The 27987-nt window shown below is 32.8% G+C and overlaps 7 protein-coding genes and 1 long non-coding RNA gene across 18 annotated transcripts; 4 read left to right on the top strand and 4 right to left on the bottom strand.

Annotated features, from left to right (window-relative positions):
* Positions 1-67: 67 nt before the first annotated feature.
* On the bottom strand, positions 68-4908 carry LOC114871191. Of its 9 annotated transcripts, XR_006829365.1 has the most exons (7): positions 4160-4908; positions 3831-4105; positions 2746-3291; positions 2520-2636; positions 2302-2371; positions 967-2175; positions 68-839 (listed from the first exon to the last, which is right to left on the bottom strand). It is a non-coding gene; the product is annotated as an uncharacterized LOC114871191 (long non-coding RNA). The 9 variants fall into 9 exon arrangements; XR_006829363.1 differs by having other exon boundaries at positions 2302-2636; XR_006829358.1 differs by having other exon boundaries at positions 967-2371; positions 2442-2636.
* A 717-nt stretch (positions 4909-5625) lies between these two features.
* Positions 5626-8670, bottom strand: LOC114871185 (DNA replication factor Cdt1). The gene is given in 17 exon segments (XM_046285604.1): positions 5626-6117; positions 6120-6275; positions 6278-6363; positions 6417-6505; positions 6507-6612; positions 6614-6660; positions 6723-6775; positions 6778-6846; positions 6849-6913; positions 6998-7142; positions 7145-7198; positions 7201-7244; positions 7246-7279; positions 7282-7358; positions 7440-7641; positions 7644-7672; positions 7734-8670. Coding segments are annotated over 17 exon segments (2157 nt in total). The 5' UTR covers positions 8525-8670; the 3' UTR covers positions 5626-6007.
* A 326-nt stretch (positions 8671-8996) lies between these two features.
* On the top strand, positions 8997-10072 carry LOC114871188 (mpv17-like protein 2). Its single transcript, XM_029176789.2, has 3 exons — positions 8997-9193; positions 9306-9467; positions 9543-10072. The coding sequence occupies exons 2-3, from the start codon at positions 9309-9311 to the stop codon at positions 9978-9980; spliced, it is 597 nt and encodes a 198-aa protein (XP_029032622.1). The 5' UTR covers positions 8997-9193; positions 9306-9308; the 3' UTR covers positions 9981-10072.
* A 39-nt stretch (positions 10073-10111) lies between these two features.
* Positions 10112-13833, bottom strand: LOC114871184 (N-acetylneuraminate 9-O-acetyltransferase). Of its 2 annotated transcripts, XM_029176783.2 has the most exons (12): positions 13514-13833; positions 13286-13429; positions 13120-13216; positions 12794-13052; positions 12453-12710; positions 12145-12380; positions 11861-12082; positions 11459-11780; positions 11146-11385; positions 10780-11070; positions 10496-10714; positions 10112-10410 (listed from the first exon to the last, which is right to left on the bottom strand). In XM_029176783.2, the coding sequence occupies exons 2-12, from the start codon at positions 13398-13400 to the stop codon at positions 10285-10287; spliced, it is 2385 nt and encodes a 794-aa protein (XP_029032616.1). In that variant the 5' UTR covers positions 13401-13429; positions 13514-13833; the 3' UTR covers positions 10112-10284. The 2 variants fall into 2 exon arrangements, with proteins under 2 accessions (XP_029032616.1, XP_029032617.1); XM_029176784.2 differs by lacking the exons at positions 10112-10410; positions 10496-10714 and having other exon boundaries at positions 10961-11054.
* A 132-nt stretch (positions 13834-13965) lies between these two features.
* LOC114871189 (ubiquitin-conjugating enzyme E2 W) lies at positions 13966-15903 on the top strand. 2 transcript variants are annotated; one of them, XM_029176790.2, is made up of 5 exons: positions 13966-14056; positions 14156-14262; positions 14801-15151; positions 15214-15289; positions 15435-15903. In XM_029176790.2, exons 2-5 carry the CDS (start codon positions 14218-14220, stop codon positions 15446-15448), a joined length of 486 nt encoding a protein of 161 aa, XP_029032623.1. In that variant the 5' UTR covers positions 13966-14056; positions 14156-14217; the 3' UTR covers positions 15449-15903. The 2 variants fall into 2 exon arrangements, with proteins under 2 accessions (XP_029032623.1, XP_029032625.1); XM_029176792.2 differs by having other exon boundaries at positions 14008-14262; positions 15217-15289.
* A 458-nt stretch (positions 15904-16361) lies between these two features.
* LOC114871187 (putative inositol monophosphatase 3) lies at positions 16362-18128 on the top strand. Its single transcript, XM_029176788.2, has 5 exons — positions 16362-17018; positions 17117-17365; positions 17438-17598; positions 17657-17774; positions 17850-18128. Exons 1-5 carry the CDS (start codon positions 16778-16780, stop codon positions 18089-18091), a joined length of 1011 nt encoding a protein of 336 aa, XP_029032621.1. The 5' UTR covers positions 16362-16777; the 3' UTR covers positions 18092-18128.
* Positions 18129-18219: 91 nt separating this feature from the next.
* On the bottom strand, positions 18220-19902 carry LOC114871186 (cell growth-regulating nucleolar protein). The gene is given in 5 exon segments (XM_029176787.2): positions 18220-18621; positions 18623-18828; positions 18831-19079; positions 19154-19503; positions 19574-19902. Coding segments are annotated over 5 exon segments (1020 nt in total). The 5' UTR covers positions 19699-19902; the 3' UTR covers positions 18220-18531.
* A 662-nt stretch (positions 19903-20564) lies between these two features.
* Positions 20565-27691, top strand: LOC114871183 (tectonin beta-propeller repeat-containing protein). Its single transcript, XM_029176777.2, is given in 27 exon segments — positions 20565-20871; positions 20977-21233; positions 21305-21487; positions 21792-21944; positions 22043-22135; positions 22210-22300; positions 22303-22389; positions 22460-22683; positions 22751-22951; positions 23036-23214; positions 23290-23422; positions 23498-23724; positions 23788-23919; positions 23987-24143; positions 24217-24379; positions 24439-24542; positions 24621-24763; positions 24837-25185; positions 25250-25400; positions 25484-25680; positions 25745-25954; positions 26030-26131; positions 26209-26344; positions 26424-26615; positions 26821-26964; positions 27094-27251; positions 27325-27691. Coding segments are annotated over 26 exon segments (4185 nt in total). The 5' UTR covers positions 20565-20871; positions 20977-21008; the 3' UTR covers positions 27376-27691.
* The last annotated feature ends 296 nt before the right edge of the window (positions 27692-27987 follow it).

The raw sequence follows: 27987 nt of genomic DNA, 5'->3' as shown, positions 1-27987 counted from the left end.
AATTTGTAAGAAAAATTACAAAGACTTCGGTACAAATGATGTAATAATTTTCATTGAGAACAGCGGTATCTTCAATAAGGAGGAAATTAAAAGGATCATCGTCTCGCTTATAGCTCTCCCGTCACGTCCCTCGCCGCCCAGGAATAACCCGAAGGTTCCCATTCTTCGCGGTGAGGAACGCGGGGACGAAGAATCTTTTACAGGGTTACCAAACACGTTTAAATGCGGTTTCCTTCGGGGTGGATATGCACACACGTCCCGTAGAAACGGTACTCGGTCCTGTGTGCACGTCACCAGCCGATTGGTTGAGCTCGTTTCACCTACCCCGAAGGAAGGGAGAACGGAAAAACCGACGGGACGGGACGTGCGCGAAGGAGACGGAAAGAGCGAAGCAGAAGCAGGAGGAAGGGAATCCAATATAACTGCACACACGTTTATAGGGTCGATGGGAATATATTGGAGCGGATATTGAAATACTTGTTGGTAGTTTGAGTCGAAGGCGAGAGATGCCTTTCTCGATGCCATCTTGATTGCGCAATCGAGGCATCGGTCCACGGGTACAGAATTTAACGATAAAGATCGTACGGATTATAGAATCCTAGACGGTGATACCAATCCCCATTCTACGTCTTCCTCGCTCTTTCTATCTCGCCTCTTTCACTTCTTCTGTTTACAAGAATATTGCAATGGTTAACGCGTTTACTGCAACAATGGCTGGGTCTAATTTAGTTAAACAATTAACGTTTCGATATGTCTTAAATTAAATAGGTAACTCTCCTAGCAGTCAACGCTGATTATTCTGTTAAAGTCTACTCTATCATCACTGATCCTTCCTTTACCTGAAAATATGAAATTTATAAAGGTCTTCCTTTTCTTTACAAATAGACTTTAATAAAGTTAAAGAAAATTAATGCGGTTAAACGTTTACTCGAGTCTGAAGAAAAATGTTCAATTGCTTCTCTTTACCTTTTTAATTGAGTTAAATCGCGAGAAACTTGAGATCGAAAATAATGTTGCAAACGATGTGCTCGAAACGTCTATTGCACCTTTGATCAAGGAACATTCTGTTGCATCTCTCGCCCTGTACATCTTGCTCTTTTCCAATTAAAATTTCATTGAGAGCTCCCATTGATCCACCACGTAATTGAATGCCCTGCTGCACGGAAATCTTCCATTCAATTTACGCTGAAAAGAAATTTCCGTTCCTAATAAAAGAGATTCCCTTCGAACCATCGTACACACACCGTCGTTCTTTCATGAGCTCTCTATAACATTTTGTATCGTGTTTCTTGTTGAAATAAACAGGGGAAAAAGGAATGGTACATCTTACAGCTTTTTGCGTAAACAAAATGATGAAACAGTGATAAAAAAAACAGTCCATTAAAAATCATCATTTTACTCTTTTCCAAATGAATAATATTCCATCCTTTATACAGGAATCTCTTTATAGCAAAACATTCTTCAAGGCTGCAACAGAAAGAATTATCTTATCCTTCCAAGAATCATTTATTATTTTTAAAATAATATTAAAGTTTCCTGCCTTTGTAGCAAATTGTAATCATACTCGATCAGTGCACAAGAGTAGAAGAAAATAAAAGATGTTAGCCTCTTGCAGTTTCAGAGTCGCTGAATTTCCGTGTAATTCTATATTACAAAAACGAAGAGGATTAAAGGCGGAGGGGGAGAAGATAGAATTCTCGAGCGCGAACGATTCTGTCGAACGGAAATGCAATTCGCAGCAGCAGCGGCGGCGTCGGCGGCGGCGTTTGGGTCTCAGCTCGGGTCGACAGATAGATAGAGTCAAGATTCAATTAGCTCTAGCTGTCAACTGCATGATACTCGTCGATTCAATACACCTTCCTGTTCGTGTGCCTTCTCACATGCTTTCCCTGTGCGTGTCCTGGCTCGCGCGCACCCACGTTTTCGCACGCCTCCACGTGTGTACGCGTGTGTACGCGGATTTATACTCGCGTGAATGCGCACACGGTGACACGCGTGTGCACCCCGAAAATTAACCCGGTCCACAGGGTCAATGCGTGGATTTTGGAAATGATTTTACCGCGAGGAGTACCAGGGAGTGCATAAATTTTCGACGAGCTCGATTTCATCGAATAACGAGACAGACCATCTGTCCTAATAGAAAGCCATCGATGATATTCCAATTCCTGCTTCATCCTGTCGAACGGGGGAAAAAAGATACCGTTTTAGACATTAGTTTCGATGATTCGATATGTCCAACAAATTAACACGTTCTCCACCAGTGGATCAGTTGGAAATTTGAACGCTTCCTTCTTTTCGTACAATAACATAATTTTACCCAACAGTACCGTTGTCTTCAGGTGTTATAAAAGTTCTGCGTGTCCATAGTCCCCTACAGTGGGATTAAAACATTTGAAATTTCATCGGATGTCTTTCAATTAACGTGCGTGTTTTACAATTACCATATGGTTCAAATCCGAATGAACAAAATTCCAATATTCCCATCAGGGAAAAAAACAAAAAAAAAGGTGATTGCATACTTGTAGTGTGTCATCCATGGCGGGTAAATTGAATTCGTTAAATTCTCCATAGGATTTCGATTACCGTGAAGAACGCCACCCTTTTCATTCAGATTTCAATTTTCCTCCTGCAACCGGCTACCCAATTGATATAACGTTTTAACACGGTTTTAATTGATTATCCTTTTGTTAAAGATTCGGGTTTTCTATTTGAATGTCTGTATTGTGCATGTGAAAGAAAAAATACCATGGATGTCTGCGGTGACCGATGTGCGTGTAGGTGATGTAGGTATCACTTATCCGAGAGCAGAGCGATACCAGCCATTTTCAATTTATTTCAAGTGCCTTTTCGTGGCGCAGAAAAGAAGGGTGCTACGGCTACCGACAGAGAGATACCTATACAACGATCTTCGGCTTCTCTACCTTCGGTTCCATCGGCAACCAATAGCCTGATATCAAAGTATTAAAGTTATTTTTTATGCAAAATATTGTCAGAGACTGGTTTTAATTTTACAGAACGAGAAAGTCCGCAAGCGCAGTATTAAGAACGAATCTACTGTATGTTGAATAAATGATGATAATACCTTCTCCTAGATAACATAGAGAAACTATGTTAAAGTGTTTGGAAATCATTTCAAATAACATACTTTAAAATCCTCAAACATCCTTCTTCTTAATCACTCATACCAATACAAAAGTTCATAAAATAAAAATCCATGTACCAAAGTAAGTAGATGGTATGTGGAAAAAAGCTTCTTTTTAAACTAGTTCAAGTTTTAGCAATCAGGAATCACTGAAAAAGAAAAATGAGATAATGTAAAATCAAAAAGATGTACAAAAAGAAATATGTATTCATAATAGATACTAAACCGTCTAAAGTACGTAAGTAAGTAAAAAAAGTAAGAAGAAAATGATGGAGAGAAGTAGAAAGCAAGAGGAAGAGAGAGGGCGTTGCGACCGCAGAATTATTGAACCCCATTGCAAATGTGAGAGAACAGTTGGGGGAAGGAAAGAGGAAAAAGGGTGGAAGGAGACGTGGGTGGTAGATGGGAGCAAGAGAGTTGTAAAAATAACGCAGTTAATTAGCAGCAAACCACTTTAAGCAAGCCTCGAGCCCAGTGCACACACTGTAATAAGCAAAGAACAACTCGCGGGCGAAAAACGCCCTCGAACGCGAGGCAACTGAAACGCGCCAAGGCTCAGACGTGCCTCTTTTTTTCACTCTCTCTCTCTCTCGCTCTCTCTCTCCTTCTCTCTCTTTCTCTTTCGTTTCTGTTTTTGCTTTTCACATCGTTTCTTTTTCCCGCCCACGCTCGCTCCCCATCACTCTACCTCGCTCTCTTCGTTGCGTACTGTTTCCTCCTTTACCGGCTGTTCCGCCGGGTCGACCATAAACAACGAACGTTTTAACAATTTCGCTGTTGCTCACCGCTTCGAAACTCATTGTGCCAGGAAAAAAACACGCTTCGTCGAAGGTTCATTTGTTTTCGCGATTTTCCGTTCTCAACCCCGCGTACAATTAATTTTCTCCTCACAAGGTCTGGCGTTTTCATAAAGATGACCGATATATAGTGCACTTTAATTACCGGTTAACCAATTACGTACCTCTAAAAAAACAAGCATTTAAATGGAATTAAAATGCGTTAAAAATTTTAAATTACCTCATCCTACATGTCTATAGACATCTTTACAGTAACAATCAGTTTTTCTTCCTAGAATGAACTTAAAGATGCCCAGATGTCAGCAGTTGTCATACGCACTGTCGTGAAAGTAGAGACGATTCGGTTGGAAAGGGGAACCCCTTTTTTTTTACAACTACAACCCTCCTTCCACCCACGACAATGGTTCGCCAGAAGAAATTGAATTGGCAACATCAGTAAACGATGCCGACTTGCTCCCGTACTGCCAAAAAGGAGCAAAGAATGAGAAAGAGAAGGGTAAAGGAGAACGATGTATATAGAAGGGTTACGAGAAAAAGAGAAAGAGAATAGAGCCACGTTTCACGCCTCGTAAATTTCAAACCGTTTGAAATTCAGGTGGAAATAATACAACTTTGCGTTCCTTGTTAAGGATCAAAGGAAACCTACCCCAATCTCGATTTCGTGGTTCTCTGTTTTCTCTTATACCACCCCTCTACACTTTTCTTTCGATACACACAACTATATAGACGCATAACTCGCGCAGAACTCTGATATCTGTGCGCTCTATTCAAAACCATTGTACGATGGTATCTCATTGTTTTTCACAAAATGTTCGGTTCCTTTGTTCAAATTTACAGATGCGAGGTTCTGTTCCTTTTAAACATGTCAATCGCAAACTGAATGAAACAATAGCCCAGCTATACTATAATTCTTAGTTTCATAAATGAATATTTACATATTTATTTTATAATTATTATATTAATCATTTTATTTACGAATGCATTGTATACTAATTATATACTTTTAATTTTCCTGACTTCTTTGTATACCGACATTCCTTGGCTGAAATGTAAAACTTTGATGTTTATTGAAATAAGAAAAAATTTTATTTAAATTATAGTAAAAAACTTACCCAAAGGATCAAACAACACTGCCTCCATTCTGTCAGCTGTTCTTTCTCGTATTTTATTACGCATATGACCAGTTGCTACACTTTTTATTGATACCAAAACAAGTCTATAAACAAACAAAAGCATTAAGGTAAAATGAGTTAACCTAACTTTTACATCACTAGATGTACTCACTTGGATTTAGCCTTTTTTAACAATATAGTTAGAAACATGATTTTGGATGATTCTCGTTCAATCTGTATAATAATATGCTTCTGTAACGTATGTATGAATTGCTTGATGAATATAGGTTAGGAATTAAAAGCACAATCTTAGCGACCTACCATACCATGGATAGGGATATAAGGAAATGATCAAATGCCCTCTATACTTACAAGTTATAACTATGTGTCAAAATTTTTTATGTAGATGTCATGCTTTCAATCACTCATTTTTTAATTTGAACAGGAACTCTTCTCATTTTATCTGTTTATTATTTCACATTTTCTATAAGCAAAACATATTAAAATATTATCAAAATGATAAGCGTTCAAGATGAAAATTGAATCACTCTTAATGTATTAGATTTGTAAGATATAAGATGCACAAGATTGTGTATTTATTGATTGAAAAATTGTATTATTATTACATAATACGGATCTTTTATAAAAAAAAAATCCTCTATTAACCGAGTCTCTTTGACAACTAAATCAATTCATGTAGTACCAAATATATTCAATTTTTATAGAAAACAATATAAAGTTCAATTCCTCACCTTATTTTTTGATCAAAATTAAATCTATGCATTGCATTTCATTGAAAGCGTAACATAATTATTACATAATGTAAATTGTAGCAAATATTGCAAAAGTTAAGAGAAAATAATATGTATAATACTCTATGTGTAAATCATAAACTGAAAATGATCATTTTATAATAAATATCATGTGGACGTTACTTTGTCTATGGGCCATAACTTCTAGTCTTTAATTACTTTCCCGAGATCTATTTCCTTTTGTAACTTTAAATAATTCCCACTTTTCGAAAATGATGTATACATAGTCCACGTGGGTAATAGCTTACACAGCAACGTATATGCTCCTCCAATTCAGCGATAGTTAATTTTGCTTTAGAAGAATTTTCCACTTTCGTAGTTACAAATTCTAAAGGTAAAATTCCCTTTTTCTCGGCTACAAAGATATTACGTAACAGTTTAACCAATTCAGGTAATCTTGAATACATCACGCTTCTTTTTCAGCATTCGGAGTAAGCGTCATTGCTTCAAGCGCTTTAAGCAGCTGTTTAGCCCGGACTAAAAATAATTAAATTTCACACCTGAAACGCTTGAACGAAGTAGTAAAAATCAATTCTTACATCAAGATATTTACCTTTTTCAAAGTAAAGCCTTTGGTATACCTTTCAATGCTGAACTAAGTATGATTACGTTGTACAGTGGTGTAGCAGGCGGTGTGTCTACAAACAGGAATATCAACATCTTTCACACCATTTTCAGTCTTTATCACAACATCATCATTATTTTTTCTGGAAGAAAGTGTCTTTGAAGTCATTTTGCTTCTGCTAATCGTTGTAAGCTTTCTCCATACGAGTACCACAATTAAATAGCGATTTTGGCTTTATCTACATAATTAAGGTCATTTAATAACTCAGAAAACACTGAAAATTAATTAATAAACTTATGATGATCTCTTACCGAGAACATCTTTTGCAGTTGTCATTTTTTCTACATGGGCGGTTCCGGCAAATCAGCTACTTCAATTGGATTACAACTTTCCACATCAAATTCCGGATGCCAACGCACAATTTTTCTTTCGGTATGCGCATTGGTGTGCCAAGCTAAGTAAAAAATTTCTCGTGTCGTCCTTCACTCTATCTACAATTGAAAGATAAATCAAAGATTAAAATGATTATGGAATTTAAAAAACTATTCACTTATACTTCTTTTAAAAACAAAATATCAAATACCGAGTAAATATAGTAAAACTTCCTTCTTCTGTTCAGTAATACTTGTGGTCCCATACTAGCTTCAGATGCAGTTGTTAATACATTATCTGGATCTGGAGTATTTCTTCCATTATTTTCTTCAACAACTGGTATAGACCTAGTTCGTATTTATCTTGTTTAGACGTAGAACCAAATGTACGATATTTTCTTGATTATAAGCCTATGCATCTGGGAAAATAGTTTTGATTTGTGCAATGTTCTAATGTAAAATTTTTACGAAGTAACTCTGAACAGCAGGTTTCAACTTTTTGAATGTTATGTCATCTTTGCGATTGAATATCGCCAGAAACCTAAACTAACAATTAAATGTTATAATCTAACAATTACTTGTATATCAACTTGATAATAAATGAAAAATTAACAAAATACCGTGTCTACACATCATCAATGCTTCTGCTAAAAAGCGATATTTATATGGCAATGGCAAAGCTTGAGTACCGCTTTCGACTAGCGATAAATATTGTTGATAAGCTGGTGCTTTGGTTGGACTACCATGTACAACGCTCGCAGTCGTTTCCTTAGAGCTCAAATAAAATTCGTTTTTGAGGACTGGCATTAAGAGTTCTTCATTCTTCATTGGACTTAAAATGTTTTGCTCGGTGATTTATATGCCTTCTGTGGACTGTAAAAAATAATATAAACAGTTAAAGAAACCAGAAATTTTCTAGCTACAAATATCTTACCTAACTGGAATTTCAAGTTGAACTCTTCTCAACATTTTGTATCTGAGGTTCTTATTCTCATTTTGTTTTTGCAATTTCTCTAATTTCTGTTCACAGTTCTTAAAACGTGCTATAGATGCTTTCAGTTCCATAAGTCTAGATGATTTATTGATCCTGTTTTTGATTTCATTTAAAGACAACTCTTGCTTTGCCAATTTGTCCATAGCTGAACTTTTTTTGGGCGTTGTACAATTAGGTGGTATTTGATTATTGAAAACAGAGGTGACCGTGGTTTCAATAGAAGAAGAGTTTTTCTTTGGTGTTTCAGGACATTTCTTCCTTGGACTTAGGGCACCTTTTTTTTCAAAAAGTACCTTCTTTGCATCTGCATCTTCTGTAACCTTCTGAAAGCTTTCTCGAATATCTGTTTGTCCCTCTTGGCCAGATAATTGTCGTGAACGGGTGACTCGTGTTCTAGCATTGTTTTTAAGTGCCTTTTGAGCATTTGTTTTAGGAGAATCAAACTGAATATTTCGAACAGCTGAGTTTGACTTTACAGAGCGATTACCTTTTGGCTCCTTTCCTGATGCCAGTATAACTTTTGGACTTGTTCCCATTGCTTGTTCTTCTTGAATCGGAGTCAATGATCCGGATAATTCAGAACTATCTTTATTTACTTGATTTTCACTTTGATTACTCACAAATTTTGAGTCCTCCCGATCCAGAAGCAAAACCTTTGCTTTGTTTCGTAAATCGTCGGTTGCTGGTCGCTTACGCGTATTAAAATACGACGTAACTAACGGTTGAGACATTATTTATATACGAATATATATGTGCGTTATAGAAGTCCGTTAAAATTTTCGAAAAACCAATATTATTTACGGACTTCTAATTGCCCTGACGATCTACGTTCGTTGATAATGTCATGAAGGATCCCGCCTTTTTATCAGTTTGGGCGCCAAGCCAGGATAAACGGATGCTATCTTACGGAAGCTAACGCGCGTAATTTAAATTGTATCATTAAGTTAAATTATAACTATAGTATAATTCATGTATAATATGATTAAAATGTGTTAAACAAAATGTTTGTAAATAAAATTTTCAGCAACTATCTAAACATTGATTAAAATAACATAACTGCTAGGAGAATATCCAACAATATTCAGTAACTAATCAAGAAATCATCATAAATAAAATATTGTAAAGAATCTATTAAATAAACTTTAACCTAGATTTTTAAACGAATAATGAAACTTTTCACAATTTGTAAATGCAAATATGCATATGCATTTTACTTTAGCTTTCTACCTCATTTATAAAATTAACCTTTAACCAAGTTCAATATGCAGTCATTTAACCAAATAATTTGACTGAATGTATTTATTTATTGTATATAAGACGTGATTCTTTAATGTACTATTTACAAGTACATATTTCTGTATAAAAATATTTAATGTTTTAATAAACATTTGTTACTATCTGTAAGTTTCACATGCTTCATCTAAATTTTTTTAATATTTTATCTTGCGAGTTATTTGAAGTTTCACGTAACCTTAAAATCACATTTATTATGAATAATAACTTTTTTTTTAGATAATGAACATTACGAGAAACATTAATTCAGTCATTAACAGGATATCCACAGTCAAGGAACTACTATTTTCATCAAAATATTTGTTGTATACAAATGTAGCAATATCTATTTCGCTCTCTGCAACTGGAGATGTATTAGAACAGCATTATGAAATATTAAAGGTAATCAGTTGAATTGATCATTCTTAATCCTCGATTTAGATTAAAGGTTTTTATAGTAGTTAATTTTTATCATAGAATGAATGGGATAAGTGGAGTTCCAATAGAACAAAAAATATGGCCATTTCTGGAATGTCCATTGGTATAGTATGTCATTATTGGTACAGATATTTAGATGCTAGATTACCAGGTCGTAAAATTGATATTGTTTTAAAAAAGGTTGTTATAGATCAATTAGTCTGTTCTCCACTTTGTATAAGTATGTTTTTTTTGACACTAGGCATTTTAGAAAATAGTAGTTGGGCTGAATTAAAAGCTGAAATTATTAATAAAGCATATAAATTATATGTAGCAGAATGGATTGTTTGGCCACCAGCTCAAATTTTTAATTTCTGTTTCTTACCTACAAGATATAGAGTTCTTTATGATAACACTATATCTCTTGGTTATGATGTTTATACTAGTCATGTGAAACATGATAATCTAATGTACAATTCAAAAAATTGCATACATTGACCTCTATTTTAAAGAAATATAGTCATCAATTTTAAAACAATTCCTATTATGTTTGTTAAATTCTCATTGTTCTATTTATCTGGTATAAATAGTTAAATATATAAATATATATTGCAAATAACTAAAGTAAATCTTTTCTTTCAAATTATTTATTTATTTTCCTCACTGTAAAAATGACTGATAGAAGAAAGAATAGTTTCACAAAACTTGTGAAAAATGTTACAAGCCTTTGTGTATCTGTTACACATAATATTTACACTTTTATAGAAAAAAATGTCCATCTTATCATATAAGAATATGTACTTTAAAACATTCCATCATGAATACCAATAGGTACAAGGACTGCAATAAATAATAACAAATTACGAGCCACTAATCTCCAATCATTTGGTACTGCATATGGTGCTAATACCCGGGTTAATCTATGTATCTACCAAAATAAGTAAAACATTATTATATAGAATTAAGCGTAAACAGTTTGTTAAGTTAAAAAACTAAAACATTCGGACACTTACTTCATGGCTTGCACATATAAAAATGAATGACGTGACTAATAGATTCAATACTGGAAATCTAGGCAGTAATACTAGTACACCATGAGAATCTGCTGCTAACCAAATATGACCCTGTGCGACTAGAGTTTCTAAACTGATTCGACCTAAACCAGCTAAGAGTGCTGAATGTTTACCGCGCAATGCTAATGATGCATTTCTTAGCGCTATATATCCTATAATCTGTAATAAAAAACTAAGTTTAATTATAAAAAAAGAAAATAAATGATAAATTATAGAGTCATTACCGGTATAAAAGCGACGTATGAGTGAATTTCTTCACACTCCGATACCGAGTGACACAATATGGTAAAAGTAGTGTAAGCGGTCAAAGAAATTAATGCCAGTACAGAAGATAATGCAGTTCCGGGAATGTGATCTATCCTTTGTAAAGCTACAAGGCCTGCTCCAAAAGTTACGCCCCAAGCAACGCTGTATCTGTCTACTCTCCATCGTGACCACCATTCACGTATATCATCATCGGTTGTAACGAATAATGCTTTCCAGGGTCTTGTTACGAATACTTTTTCAAAGAAAACCTATTATAGGACTACCTATTGCTTATTTTTGTTACAATTAAAAAATTCCATACATATTAGATGATTTATACATACCTCTGACATGTATAATATCGTTATCATCCATATAAGACCTAGAAGTTTTAAAGCAAGGTAGAGTAAAGCTCTTGGTCCGTATTCATTCAAACTACCAGAATATATTCTTGGAGGTATCCATGCTAAGAAGTAGATGACTAAAAACCAGAATGAGACCAATGGAACAAAATGATAAAATTGATACGGTCTATTCATACAAAGACACAGGGATACTGTTAAAAAATTTAACCTAAACATCACCTGAAAAATAAAATGAATACATGTATTAGTACAACAGAGTACATGGTATTTTGGTATTTTTCTAAATACTTACTCTAGCAAATCTTATTAAGGAAACATCACCCGTTTGCCAGAAGTAACAAAAATGTCCATATCCGGAAAGGAATAAATAAGCGGAGTTAATTAACCTTAAGTACATATAAATAGGCAAAACATTCTTGGCTCCGGTAACATGATAGATTAATACAACAGCCTGCATTAACCCTCTCCACTCGTCCGTTTGTTCTCGATTTAAAGCCCTTGGTCCCCTTTCTCTATCTTCGGTAAAAAATAATCCAAGAGCCAATATATATCCAAGTGGTAACCAGAAACTAAATTCGCTATAGTATTTATTTTCTTTCATGAAGAAATTTGTTCTGAATACAATATAAAAATTGTAGATATATACATATAACGATTAATAATATATTAAATAGTAGAAAATATTTTAAGGTACCTATCGCACAGATAAAAGTAAGCCAAAATGATAGATAAAAGGGCCAATGATGTTATTAAAGTATAAAAGTCTTGTGCTTCGGGCTGTTCAATCTGTGTAATTTCAGAAGTATTTGCTTCTTCTGTATTTTCCACTTCGACAGTGGTAACACGTAAGTAAGATATTTCAGTTCGATAGTAACAAAATTTTCGATATATCCATATTCCACCACCGATCACTATACTGTAATGAACTATTATTTACTATATGTTTAAAATGTAATATGGTAATATACAAACAATTACCACAGAGCAAGTGCGGATAAACTTAGTAACTGCAACGTTGTTGCTGGTTCTGGATAACTACAACAACTACCATCATCAAAATTCATGTGATCATTGCAATAAGTGTTTAATAATAATTGAACTTTGTGCCTCAAAGATAGAGGACTAGCCAAGTATCCATCTGGACTTTGTTCTAAGACACCTGTACCAACAAGTTTACTGCTTTCCCATATATGGACCTCACTGTGAGACAATATCTGTGTATGATAAATATATAAATCCATTATCTCTTGGAATGATCATTGAAGTATATATGAATGAAATCTTACTTTTACTGCTGCTTTATTACACAAATTGATCTGTCTATTATCTATGCCTGATAATTGAGTTGGAAGCCTTTCTTTTAACACAGGATCCTGCAGCATCCACAAATACTTTGTATTCTTTTTAGACAAAAAGTCTACTGGCTGTACAAGTCTTACTAATCCCATTGTATATTCAGAATATAGTTGTGTATCACTATTGTTGTTTGCAAGAATTGTCATTGCTGCACAGCCTGCAATAATCAAGCTAGGTGCATCATTTTTCTAAAAGGAACATAATCATTAATGTCCACATAGAATTTTTAACTATCAATATCCAAAGTACATATGACCACAGTATGAGTTACCATCCAGCTTCTTAGATCCTCTATCATGGCATTAGCCAATTGAGGTCTCCACAAAAATTGTACATTTAATCTGAGCTGAGCATCATTAAAATGTAAATCAGAATTATCTAGTAATTCTGTTAAATCAGATGTTTTTCCATCAACTATAAATTGAGATATGAAAGATTTATACAACTGCCTGATTCTGGCATCTCCAGTAAATACAAAATGATTACGGTGGCCCATGAAAGCTAGATATCTCAAGCATCTGCGGCTGTCTCTGTAAATAATAGTAATAGGAAATAATTTATATATGACTCTGTTTATTATAACATTGAAATTCTTACGTTTGTGTATAATAGTGCATCATACAGCCATAGGGTTGCCATTCTTTGTCTCCTTTGTATCTTCCTTCGGTTAATAACCATTTACAAGAATCACTACCTGAAGAAATGATAATTAATTAAACAATGAGTATTTTTATTTAAGAAAGTTAAACAATATGTATGTTACCATAAATAAGATGCATCAATCCATGGTATAGAATGAAGCAAAGGACAAGTCCAGTAGCTAATTTTTTAGCACTTGCCACAGTAATTAAACTAATAAAATGTTCTGCTGAAGTCATGAATAATTTATCTTTTAGTTACATTGGCACTGAAAAGAAATGCACCCTTTAATGGAAAGATTTTGTTTGTGATAATATATAATTGATAACCATAATAACATAGTAATACTTACTCAACTTTATCTTTTACTACATAAAATCATTTAACTGATTTTTCAAAAATACCACATTATAGGGTGTAATCAATGTATGAAGTTCATTAGCGTATTACAAAATGTTAATTGTTGAAAATATTTATTATAAATGCTGTTTTTATTTCACGTGTATAGTAATTTCAAACACAGCTTATAATTCCACTATTCTTAGTCATTTTTTAAGTGTTGCACCGGATAAACAAAATGTATAACTGCAATGTGATCGATTTTTCAATTGGTTATTTAAAAAGTAATAACCAGTAAGTAATGTGCTCAAAATTGCAATAGAAACAAGTTGAAAAAGTTTTAGTTACTGAGAATTACAAAGTAGTTGCGCTGTTACGTATCATTTATAGCTTTCAATTTATTAAAATTATAGCTTTAATATGTAGAAATAAGGTGTATATATACATGTGATAATTATAAAATAGTAACAATCGTCTATTGTATATTTGCCCCAGTATATCTAAGCATGGCTGTCAAGTTTGACTGATCTACACAAAGTTTTCGCTACGACGCCTTGTAAGTGTACGCTACTCTTTTCTTTTGTATAAAATCGAACTAATCAAAATTTGGAGAAAATGCAAAACACTATCGTTAAAATAATTTTACGTCCTTGAGGTGAAGAATGAACAGAGCAAGTAATCCATGTAAGTTGCAATGAACAGCGGTTATGTTTTTCAATGGAAAGCGATATAACGACAATGGCGGCAATGTCTCCGTCGAAGGTAAGTTAATATTGAAGTTTCTGTAATGTACACCTATCTCCCTGTATCATTGTATTTTAATGTCATATAATATTTGATCAAAGCGTTTAATGTTTAGCGTGTTTCATAACATTAGAAAAATGTTGTCTACTCCCCGAAATGAAAATTGCTTTGCGTGTCATTCGTCAAAATTTGGATGACGTTTTGCGTCAAATAAGACGCGTTTCCTTTTAACTATACGAAAATTTTGGCTATTTTCGTGATATTTTTGTAATGTTTGAATTGATGGCAACGATCCAAGCGAAGTCTCATCGATTACATTTCACGTTACGAAAACTTACCCCTAATTTGTATACTTATATACAGTTTTTATTTTTAATTATTGATATTATTGCTGTAAAAGAAAATATAATATTAAATCATATTTTAATAATAGTAATGTGTTTGTATAAATAACAGATTGAATAAATACCATTTACATAATCCTGTGAAATTCTACCTTAAATAAAACAATATATAAACTGTATCAAACAGTGAAAGTTTTGAAACATTGTTTCAGCGGAGATTACAGAAAGAATTAATGTCTTTAATACGTGAACCACCACCAGGCGTGCATGTAGATGAAGATCTTGCTGGTCAAAATTTAACACAATGGATTGTTCACATGGAAGGTGCAAAAGGCACTTTGTATGAAGGGGAACGATTTCAACTGCAATTCAAATTTAGTTCTAAATATCCATTTGATTCGCCAGAAGTAACTTTCATAGGTGGAAATATACCAGTGCATCCTCATGTGTATAGCAATGGTCATATATGCTTATCCATTCTAACCGATGATTGGTCTCCAGCTTTAAGCGTGCAAAGTGTTTGTTTAAGTATTGTATCAATGTTAAGCAGTTGTAAAGAAAAGGTTAGAAAGATGGTTTGTCTTCTTAATACTAATGAAGTATTTAAAAAACTATTATTTTTCAGAAGAGGCCACCTGACAATTTATTTTATGTGAGAACATGTAATAAAAATCCCAAGAAAACAAAGTGGTGGTATCATGGTAAGTAGAACATTATATGTATGGCTAATACAATTAAATATTTATTGTTATATGTTTCTTTTATAAGAAATGATATTCTTAAATTATTTAATAAATATTCTTTTGAAAAGCAAATTATGTAGCATTCTCTGTTGTGTTTGAACAGATGACAGTGTGTAACAGCAACTGCTAAAATCCTTAACAACTTGTCAATGTGCAGTTATTGCTGGACCAAGTGGAATGACATTTTTTGTGTTTTAAAGTAATTATTAAAATTTCATAGATGAAATTGCTGAAATAACTTCATCACATATTTAAAATATTAGGTGCATAAGTTAGAGAAAAAGCAAAGGCTACATATTACTTATTATTGCAATAAAGAAGTGATGTAAAATGTGTGAATTAAATAATCCAGTTATAAATTATTACGAGGTTACTAAAAATAGTACATGTTATCCCACAGTTGAACAGAAGAAAGAAATTACAAAATGAGAAAACAATGGAAAAAGAAGTGCACATATTATATTAATGTGCAATGAAAGTGTTTTATTATTTGTGTAGAAAGTGCACTGTACAATGGTATCAAATTAATATATTTCAGTAATCACTATTAATAGCATACCTTTAAAAATCTACAATGTTGTCTCACTTGTTATCTCATTTACTTAATATTCTCCTTTCATTATATTAATTTTAGCAAAAGGTAAGCAGTTCTTTGCAATGAATATTATATTTTATAATCCGAATTAAATATAAACATAAATATGTATAATTTAGGTATACTATAATGCTTTGATCTAATTCTGTATAATTATCTTAATTGCAATAACAATGTTGTTTAACTGGTTTTTGAGATAAAGTTATACACAATGTTATTGCAATTATTGACATGTAATATTACTGATCAATAAAATTTGTTCTTTTATAGAACTGTAATAAAAATGATTGTTATATTGCTTTTTGCATTCTTAGAAATGAGAATTTAACTTTGTAAAAAAAAACATTGAGGTAACATAATTTTGTTGTAATTTATATTTAAATGTAAAATACAATTCGAAGTAAATTATTTAATTAAATATGATTGCTGTAAATTTATTTTTACGTTAATTAATTCAATTATTGTATCAATGGGAGTAAATTAATTTTGATACGCATTCCAGTCGTGGTACCTAACCTAATACAAATGGAGCAATCTATCCGAAGGCTTTGCTTGAAATATATTAACGTGTTGCATTATTTTAACAAAAATTAAAGTTAAAACTATTTAAGGAATAACTACATGAAGCCTGTCTTTATGTACAAATCATGTAATAAATTACTAAGCTGTGTAAAATTAAAAGAAACGTATATTTCATATTCGATATCAATTTCATGTATAGAGCGCGAAGATTCAATATTGGAAAATTTAAATACATTAAAAATGGCCACGTATAAATTAAAATGCCTTAGTTTGTAAAATAAATCAAAGTGATAAATATACTTTAAAATAATCCTGGAAGGTGTTTTGCTATGCATATCAGAATGAGCGTACGTATGAGAAGAACAATTTTCTGCGGAATTGTATTATTATTAAGTGTATTATATTTATATACAAATCGAACCATATATTCGAGTGACCATGAGAAAAATGTTTCTTTAAAATTACTTCTTGCTGCTGCTATAAAGGCAGCTGAACTTGGTGCTTCTGAAGTAATAGCAGTTCATGATCAAGTGAAATTTGAAATACAAAGCAAGGGAAAAACAAAAGAAGGTAATCCAGTTTATGATAATTGCAACAATGATGAATAAACAATCATCCAGAATGCATACTTACAAATAATTCTATGCTCTCCTTTTTTAATTTAACAGGTATAAATGATCCAGTAACAGAAGCAGATTATAGATCTCATTGTGCAATGTATCACTCTTTGTTGGAAGCTTTCCCTGATATAACAGTAATATCAGAGGAAGCATCAAAAGATTGTGATAAAGTAACAGTTTCAAATATGAAAGACTCAGTTAATAGCTTAAGAGATTATAATATTAAGGATGAGATTGTAAATTCAAATGATATCACAGTTTGGATCGATCCCCTTGATGCAACAAAAGAGTTTACAGGTGCATTTATTAAGCAAAGTTATTATTCTTCTGTATTTTCATGTACTGTTTGTTAATCTTTCCTCTTTTTAGAAAATTTGTTGCAATATGTTACAACTATGGTTTGTGTTGCTGTCAAAGGCAAACCTGTAATAGGTGTTATATACAAACCATTTGAAGCAAAGCAAAATTCTAGTTTGTTTTGGACATGGACTGATCATGGAATTTCAAAAAATCTGCAAGTACTTCCAAAGGTAATAAATATAAAGAAATCATTTGATTTGATTTATTAAATAGCGTTTTTAAAAATAGGGGGAAGAGAATAGACCACCAATATTAATTGTATCTCAGTCACATGCTGGTCAAGTTCATAATGTTACCAAAATTGCATTTGGTAAAGATGTTCAAATTGTTTCTGCAGCTGGTGCAGGTAACATTGCAGATTTAATATTTTCCAAAAGTCAATGTGCATTATTATAAATTAATGAATGTATTGTGTATTTAGGCTACAAATTTTTAGAAGTTGTGAGTAAAAATGCAACTGCATATGTTCACATGACAGCAATAAAGAAGTGGGACATTTGTGCAGGCACTGCAATTCTCACTGCTCTTGGTGGTACAATTACACAATTATTTGACCAACAATCGATCAGTTTTGGTCCCAATGATTCCAAAATACTTACATGGGGTCTTTTAGCTACTATGAATAACCATGCTTGGTACTTGGATAAATTTTCGAATATTTAATATGACAACCAATTTCAAGTTAAAGTATTAACTTTCACTTATGTGTTTCAAGTTATTCTTCCTATTAAAATACCAAAAAAATCCTTCCTTTAAAGAATGAGTACCAAAACACAATTCCTTAAAGCAAATAGTTTTAAAACATTTATTCACAAATCTTATAAAAAAATGTTATCCTTAATACAATTTGCTAGGGAAAATGTTTGTAAATCAATTTTAAAACCTTATATTAATAATTGCTGAGGTGTTTACTATTACTATTACATTTTGTATTTCATATTTATTTAGTGATAAATTATTAATCTTAGGTAAATTCTGTGATATTGTCAACAATTTTTATGATTCATCTCGTTGAAAAAGAAAACAATAAATTTAGTTTTTAAAACTTGTACTTAAATGTAATCATTACTTTATGATAATAGTAATTATATTTACTAATACTATTATGCTAGTCTTACTTTTTCATCAGAAATTACTACTTCCGACACTTTCTTTAGTTTTTTATTAAACTTGCTAGATGCCTTTTCTTGTGTTTACTGCATCTGAACAAAATTTCATGTATTGTGAAAGTCACCTTCTTCTGTAATTTTCTTAAGGAATTTCTTCTTTACTTTTACTATAGTCTAAAATAGTATCTTCCAGTTGAAGGGTTTGAAGTTTCAATTCCCTTATTACACTGATAACTGGTGGTACCGAAAGTAATCCAGTTTTACTTTCCCTCTGTTTCTTCTGTAGAATATTTTTGCTTTCTTCTTAGAAACTGGCTCTTCTGTTTGTTCTTGCATTATTTCAGATACTTTTCTTTTCTTTGATTTTTTCTTCTTAATACTAGTAGCAGTATTGTCATTATCATGTAATCCATTACTCTGATTTGGTTGACCATTAGCTTGATTTTCTTTGCAAATATTTTCATTGTTTTGATTTTCAATGACATTATTCTCCTGGTGTATATCCTCATCTTTCTTGTCATCTACTTTCTCAGTGACCTTACCTATTTAAATATCCAATATAAAGTATTTTAAAAGCAGCCAATATAAACAGGAATAAAACAATAAATTAATTTACCATTTTCTTGTTTTGTTGTTTTTTGCATATCATTCTGATAAGCTGTTTGCATTTTATCCCATACACTATCAATTATTGCTGCGTTTGTTCTATTTCCCATAATATTTTTTACAAAGTTCCAAAATTTGGCCTTCTTTCGGGGAATGTTATCATACTTTGCCAAAACATTTAAAAAGTTTCGTTCCGCGCTTGTAAAATCTGTTTCGCTATTTAACATATTATTTACTAGATTAATCCATTCTTGTTGCTTTCGTTCACCTTTGTTTGCTCCAGGTTTTGGAACATAGTCCTTTCCTCCATATCGTTCAGCTTCAGTTACACATTTCGTGTGTGCTACGTATTCCTCACCTCTTACAGTAATTAATGATATATTTTAGTACGTGAATATATTACTTCCCAGTTACTTTTATTAATACTTACCGAAAATCTTTAAAACAATCAACGCATGATACGAAGGGTGTTCTACGGCAATGAAATTCGTAATGCTTGCTACCTTTGGTTTTGTAACGTTCATTCACCACATTATTACAAGTGAATACCACCATTTTGTTTACAATAATCTAATGTGAATACAGTCAAATAGACAAAACCTTAATGAATAATCTACAAATTCTAATTGTCTTATTTAACCTATATATTCTGGTCTCATGTTAGTCGCACGTGCAACTGAACGCTTTCTTAGTGAGCGTTCACAATCAGTTCAGCAAATTAAATCTTTAATTCAAACAATCTGAAATTTTTGAAACAAGATTATTTACTTACACGTATAAATGATAAATGTAATTATATTGCTCTACCTTACATCAGCGCAAACCGGCAAATTATCAAAATAATTGTTTGAACAAGTTTGTATCGACTAACCTGTATTTTAAAAAGACCGCCATAAATTTATTAAATTCGATCCTAGCCCCATCTGTACGAAAAACGGCTGAAACTACTCAACGCTTTACCGACAGGATTTCAAGGAGGACACTAGCGCCATCTATCAGAAAGTCGCTGAAACTACTTGCGGAATAGTTTCCGCCGCTTTCGGATAGATGGCGCTAGTGTTCCCATCGGAACCTTGTCGGTAAAGCGTTGAGTAGTTTCAGCCGTTTTCGTACAGATGGCGCCAGAATCGAATTTAATAAACGTATGGCGGTCTTTTTAAAATACAGGTTAGTCGATACAAACTTTTCAAACAATTATTTTGATAATTTACCGGCTTGCGCTGATTTTGTGACTGATTTCTAAAAAAAATAAAATCAAAGGGAATCATAATTGCGTCGTTTTGCAAAACAGGCACGGCTATCATGCCGACTCTGCTCATGCAGACTTTACCTCGCCTAGGGTGTCTGAGAATCCCAAAATTATGCTCCCTCGGGAATAAAGGTATCTTTAGTCTTCTTGGATGTGTAGTGACTGCCTATATTCAGTTGCAGGAATAAATGACAATTCTGATTCATTTAAAGAGCATGCTTTTAATCTTAACACTGACAATTTATACGTTTTAATTTTTATTTCGAGCAAGCATAACTTATTGAATCGTACTCTATAATTTATATTGTAACATGCATAATATTGACAACGTAAAACACGATGCATAAGTAACTTGGTATAAATTAATTTTTCCACAAATATCAAAACATTTACCCAGAGAAAACAATGTGTGTTATCTAATATTACTTACAGTGCAAGAAAGATAATCAGTCTATCATACTATAAATAGAAGGAAAGTGGTAGGTGACATTTTATTATCAGAATTGTATGATGTCACTGTTATAAAAAGATTATATTCACTGTTGTCTGTTGGAAATTGAACAATCCTAACATTGTTTTTATAGGTAAACTGTAACACAATTTGTTAAACATTAAAATGCCAAGTTCACACTTGTATGCTATAAATAATGAAGGGCGTGTATTTGGATTGTCTACAACTGGAAACATGTGGAGAGAGTTCATGTATTTGGGTCTTGAATTTAAGCAGTTATCTGCAGTACCACATTTTATGTGGGCTATAGGTGGAGATCGTCAGGTATATGTACATGTACATGGTTTAGATGTACCTATAAGAATAAAAGAAGAAATATATGAAAATGAAGTATGTATGAATCATACTGTTTCTTATTTTATTTTATTTTGTACCATTATTCTAATATTTTAATCTTACAGCGTTGGCTTCCTTTAGAAGGATTTAGTGGTAGATTATTACCTACAGATAGGTATAATTTTTCTAATCAAGATGGTACAGTTGACCGTAGTAGAGATAAAGTAAAATTACCATCCATGGCATGGCAGTGGGAAGGTGATTGGCAAATAGAAACTACATTAGATGGCCAACCACTGGATCATGATGTAAATATGATTAAATTTATTAAATCATCACAAGTGATGCATTTATATATGTTAAGTGTACCTGTTATATTGTTAATGTAACTTTTATTTTGATTTTATTAATTGTTCTGTTGTATTTTTTTAGTTTTTATGTTATGATGTTTAGAATCAAGACACAATAAGTTTTGTTCTTCTTATTTTTTTGATATACTTTCTTCTTTTGTTGTTGTATCTCTTATGACTTTCTGTTTATATGTAGATTTGTTGTCAGTTGTCAACATCGAAACAAAGCCTTATGATCACAGAGAATCTGATATTTTGGTAGGGATGGACATACGCAGTTGATTTTCCAGCTACATATACTACAAAAAAACAATGGAAATCCTGTGTTAGAAGAAGAAAGTGGGTTCGGTATAGAAGATATAGTGCCATGAATTCATGGTGTGCTATTGCACCTCTTCATAAAGATGCAACCAAGGTGACATTTCTAAATTTATGAATGATAGCATTGCTAAATAAATATTTGTACATACTTCCCTGCAGCTTCTTGATTCAAGTGTTGGAATACCTTTTCAGGAACCATTCATTGATATATCTGTGGGTGGAAATCAAGTACCTGGAAGTAGTTCTGGAAGCCTAGCAGTTTGGGCAGTAACTGCCCATGGAAGGGTATAATCTTTTAGAAATGCATTGCTGTATTAAATATGTTATTAGTTATTTTACAATGTAATCTTATTAAATAGGTAATGTTTCGTGTTGGTACAAGTACAACTTGTCCTGAAGGGCAAAGGTGGAGTGCTATAAAATTAGCTAGTGGTTACGAGGTATGCCAGATCATGTTGGAACAACTGGTCTTGTGTGGGCTGTGTTGATGACCGGTAAAGCACTCGTGCGCACAGGCGTTACTAGAGAAAATCCAATGGGTATAAAATTATTATAAAATTATAGTATCAATATTGTAAGCAGTATTTCTGTATCACCTTACTTTTGTAGGAGAAGATTGGGCAGAAATTGATTCCCCTCAAAAAGACTTAAAATTAATACAAGTTAGCGTAGGAACAGATGCTGTATGGGCTGTAACTCAAGATGGAGGTGTATGGTTTAGAAAAGGCATTAAAGGTGAAATGAGTGGAGTTTGTGAACAAATGGCTACTGGCACTGGATGGGTAGAAATGATAAGTAAGATGTCATTAGTATCAGTTGCTCCGAATGATCAGGTAATTTACTATAAAAAGTGATGTTGTTTCTTAATGTGTAAATATTAATTTATTTAATACTTAATAGGTTTGGGCCATCGGTCACGAAGATCGAGGTTTATATTATCGTACTGGTATAACACGGTCGGAATTAACAGGTAAAAAATGGAAAATAATAAACGCACCCCTTCAGCTTAGTCGAGCAAGTAGTAACGCCAGTTTATCAAGTAATAGACATAGTATGTGTGGTACTCCTCAACAACAGCGACATCAAAGTTGGGGATCGTTGGTACCTATTTCATAAAAATTTTCACTCAAGTAATTGGTTTATTTATTCCTGTTAATAACGTAAACCAAAACTTTTAATTTATAGAATCGACCACATAGTACCAGCGAAGGTACTACGTTAATTAGAGAGTGGGAAGAGCAGTCTCGTTCTGCACCAACGCCAACATCCTTAAAATTATGGCAGCGTACAAACGACGGTACCTCGACTAAAAATCCACAGCAAACATCATTCCAGGATATATACCTAAATGAAGGGGAAAAAAAGTAAACTTGTAACTAATTTATGTACATTATCATTATGCGATATTAACAATTATTTACTGATCGATACAATTTTAGATCTGGAAATTCATTAGATATGGCCGATTTAAGTGAAGCTAGCGTAGCAAATATAACTATATCAAATGAATCATTGACTAAAACTGGCGAATCTATAGTAGTTTCTGGAAAAGGAATGGGCAGTACTATCAAGGTATATTAAAACTAGGAAACTTAATTAAATAAATTTTTCTTACTAGAATTGAAGTTAAACTTTAAAATAACGTAGATAAATCCAGCTGCATGGAGTCCTGTTCACTCGGTTGGCTCTATGGTAGGTGTAGAAGCGCATCCAGAAACAGATGGAAGTATATTTGATCCTGACTTAACTAGTGATTCTGGTGTCTACGGAGAGGATGAAAGTTCCGGTGCAATGTACTGGGCCGAATGTGACGCTTCTTGGTATAAAGTGGAAGCAGGAGCATGTTTCGTTGATCCAGCCAACCCTCCAAAATGGTACATTTCATTATTTTACAATGATGTACAGAGTTTATACCTACATGCACATTAAAATTACAGGATTGCAGATACTAATGGTACAAGTCATGGTGATATAGTAGAACCCTGGAGAATATATATTTTAGAAGAATTGAAGAAAAGATTACAGGAAATAGAATTTGATCCATTGATATATGAAAAAGTTGTTGAAAAGTAAGTTTCTGAAAATATATAAAAATTAATAAACCAAAAATACCTTATTTATAATTCTTTATCACAGATCATCCTGGATAAAAAATAGTGATGCAAAATGTAAAGTTAAAGGCAGTACTACTTACGAAGATTGTGTTATCGAGTTAGAATGGATAAGTAGCGATAGCGGATCCTTGGATTCTGGAACTCTAACTATTTTAAATTCAGATGGAGCAACAACGATCGTAAGTTCATAAGTGAATCAAATGGAACGGAAACTTCGTAAGATTATTTGTTAACTTTAAATATCTTTTTCAGATGCAGTTTCCTGTGTCTGAAATTATGTGTGTGGTATGTTGTAGTGAACCAGGTAATCCACGGATTGCGATTCACACTCCTCGATTATCTCGTTCTAAAGTACTTAGATTGCAGTTTTCTAGCGACACTGAAATGGAAGACTGGTTATCGCATTTAACTTCAGGTATATATGCAAATATGTATATTTATTATTGTACCATTAACGTTTTCGTGGATCTTTAGTTTCTTGCCAAATGAACAATGTTTATGGAAAGCCAGGACCTAATTCAATTTGGGCTACTACTGCATTAGGAGATGTGTACGTATACGATCCTGCAGTTGTTGATGTAAGTTAAGATCTTTTCTATAAGTATGTTAGACGATACATTTTGTATTAGTACTTATATATAGCTAAATTATTTTAGGAAAATCAGTATAGTAATGGCGTTTACGTGCAAGAATTAGACGTTGCAGGAAAGGATTTACCTTTTGAATGTATATTACAAAATGGTTTTGGCTATGGCAGTTCCTTAGAAGTTACAGTTTGCATTCACGATGATGCTGACAGGTGACAGATAATATCAAATAAAATTATATACGTATCACCATATTCTTTATATGGCCATTTTTCTAATCATCAGATTATCATTCAATCTTGTCTGCTATACAACAACATTTGTAAAGCAAAAATCTGTAATGGAAAGCCACGATGTTGCGTTACATTTTAATCCAAGACTTAAGGAAAATACAATTGTACGAAACACGTATCAAAATGGACATTGGGGCGATGAAGAAAGAAACGGAGATAGCCCGTTGAGAGCTGGTTCGGATTTTACGTTAAAAATCCTTTGCGAAGCACGGGGATATAGAATTTTGATTGACGATACAGAATTTACTCTTTATAGTCATAGACTATCACCGCAAAGTATTACTCATTTTCGAATAAAAGGATTGATGACATTATGCAGCGTCCTTTATAAATCAACATCGGTATGCAACGGTATTATTGTCAATGAACTAATATCAATTTTATTATAATATCAGTTTTATTTAGGTAATCATTGACCCAATTACGATGTTCTGGAGACAAATGGGTGGCCATTTGAAAAAAGTTGAAACTTGTTCCTCCGGTGTAACATGGGGCATAGGGTATGATAGTACTGCATGGGTGTACACTGGTGGTTGGGGTAGTTTATCCCTAAAAGGTAAAGTATATTTCAAAATCTATCAAATTGATAAATTCATCAAAACGTCTATAACATTTATACTTATTAATTATTATTAACAGGATTAGATAGTAATACGGGAATAAACACTATGGTAGATACTCATAATTATTACGTATACGAAAATCAGCGTTGGAATCCGGTAACTGGATATACTTCCCATGGTCTTCCAACAGATCGTTACATGTGGAGCGACGCAACCGGACGTCATAAACGTACTCGAGAGCACACTAAACTGTTATCAATGCATTGGCATTGGGTAAGCATACATTGTAAGAAGACAATAAAATGTTATTATACTAAAGTATTTGTCTTTATAATAGGTGTCAGATTGGATAGTAGATTTCCACACGCCTGGAGGTGTTGACAGGGACGGTTGGCAATATGCTACTGATTTTCCTTCTCAGTATCACGGTAAAAAACAGTTTACCGATTACGTTAGAAGGAGAAGATGGTTTCGGAGGTGCCAATTAACAGCTAGTGGTCCTTGGCAAGAATTAGGAAACACAAAATTGACTGACGTTTCCTTATATGTAAGAGCTATTTAACATAGTAATATACGTTTTCAGTAAACGGTAAATATAAATCAATTGTATTATGTATATTAGGCAACAGACGAACCTAGCACGGATGCTCCTATATACATTTGGGCGGTAGCTTCTAATGGTGAAGCTTTATTTAGGAGAGGCGTTTCGGAATCGTGTCCAATGGTATAAATAGAAAATTCTTAGTATCCATGATTTAAGTATTTCATTTATAATGTGCTGAAAGTAATATTAATTTCTAGGGCGTTTCTTGGGAACACATACCCAGTGATCAAGCTTTAGTAGGTATTTCATGTGGACCTGGCGGTCAAGTTTGGGCTGTCGGAAAGAACGGCTCTTCTTATTGGAGGCTCGGCATTACACCTGTAAAACCTGCAGGTATAAACAATACAATAAAACGTAACATTCTTACACTTATTGAATCTGTGTGCTTATCAATTACCGTTTCATTGTTTAGGCCTACAATGGCAAAACGTTGAACCACCTTCAGGTGCTCACTTAAAACAAATTTCTGTTGGAAAAGATGTGGTGTGGGCATTAGATACAACTGGTAGATTATCTGTACGTCGGGAAGTGCAACTAAATGTTTTTCCGGAAGGAACACATTGGCAGACTCTTCCTGCGATGCCAAACGATCCTATCCATATAGGTATTTTTTAATTTTATACATTATATAGACCAGCGTTTCCCAACCTTATAGATTCCAGCATTGATCTTAGAATTCCTTGATTGATTTTTGTTAAATGTTTTATTAATAATACATTTTTTTTTTATAGTCAGTTTATAAAGTGTGCATAGATAGATATGTATGTGTTTTGCAAATTCTTACTCAATTTTTTCTACAAAAATTCCAGAAAAAAATGTGATACAATCTTCAAAGGCTGTATTTCTTGGAAACCTCTGCAGATTTCCTCTTAAAAAACGTTCCGCGTTGGGAAACGTTGATATCGACAGTACATCCGTTTCTTTAAATATACTCTCTGATCCTTATTGCATAGGTATAATTTAGGAGTGTACAATTAGAATTTAGCGAACTTATCGATTTTTTTTATCCTATTTTATTTTTTGTACTTAACTTTGTTCGTCTTTCTGGCTATTTTTCCTCATATTCTTTTTCTCTATTCTAGATATGTCCGTTATAAACGCGAAACAAGGTTTTCGGCACATCAGTGTTGCAAAAAAAGAGGGTCAAGTATGGGCAGTTTCAGGAGCCGGTATACTGTGTCGTAGAATTGGTATTACTGAAAAGAATCCAGCAGGAACTGGTTGGGTGACCGGTATAGGGGTAAGTTATAATTTAATAAGTATTAATAAAGTATTATCAGAGATGATTCTAAAGTTACTGTTATATTCAACAGGCGAATTGGCAGTACATAAGTGTCGGTGGTCTTGTAAATAAAACAAAATAAATAATTCATTTTGAAATAAATGAAAATCTTTGAATTTGGATACTCAAAGTATTATTACGTTACTAGAGAATATAACACTCTAGCAGTTTCATTTGGTCAACAACTTTGTCACATAAATGAAGTACATATAAACATATGTGTATGTATGTATATGTACATGGCTTAGCTTTTGCAACTAATTCAATCTACTATTAAAAGTATTTAAACAATTTATTAATTCCATTCCTATAGTTTTACCATAAAATTTTGTATTAAAATATTGTCAGAACATTTTAAATATATGTATTTATATAATTCTTAAATAATTTATAATAGCACAATAGTATGAAGATATGAAAAATATTGATTTTATTTTTGAACAGTTATATATTGAAGAAAAAAAACTATGACTTAATTATACAAGATGCCTTGTCTAGTTATATACTGTTTTTATTAATATAAAATGGTAAAAGTGGAACTGGTAATGCAAATTTTTGGACTCAAAATTGTAATGAAGTGAAAAATCGTGTATAAATTTTTATTTCAATTCCTGTTATGTATTTCATCTCGTAAAAAAGCTTATTGAAAAGTATGTATTTAAACAGGTTACTTAAAAATGAATGTTATAGATGT

Source organism: Osmia bicornis, chromosome 5, assembly GCF_907164935.1.
Source record: "Osmia bicornis bicornis chromosome 5, iOsmBic2.1, whole genome shotgun sequence".
NCBI lineage: Eukaryota > Metazoa > Arthropoda > Insecta > Hymenoptera > Megachilidae > Osmia > Osmia bicornis.
The sequence above is the reverse complement of the archived record's forward strand: the minus strand, read 5'-3'. Positions and strand labels throughout refer to the sequence as shown.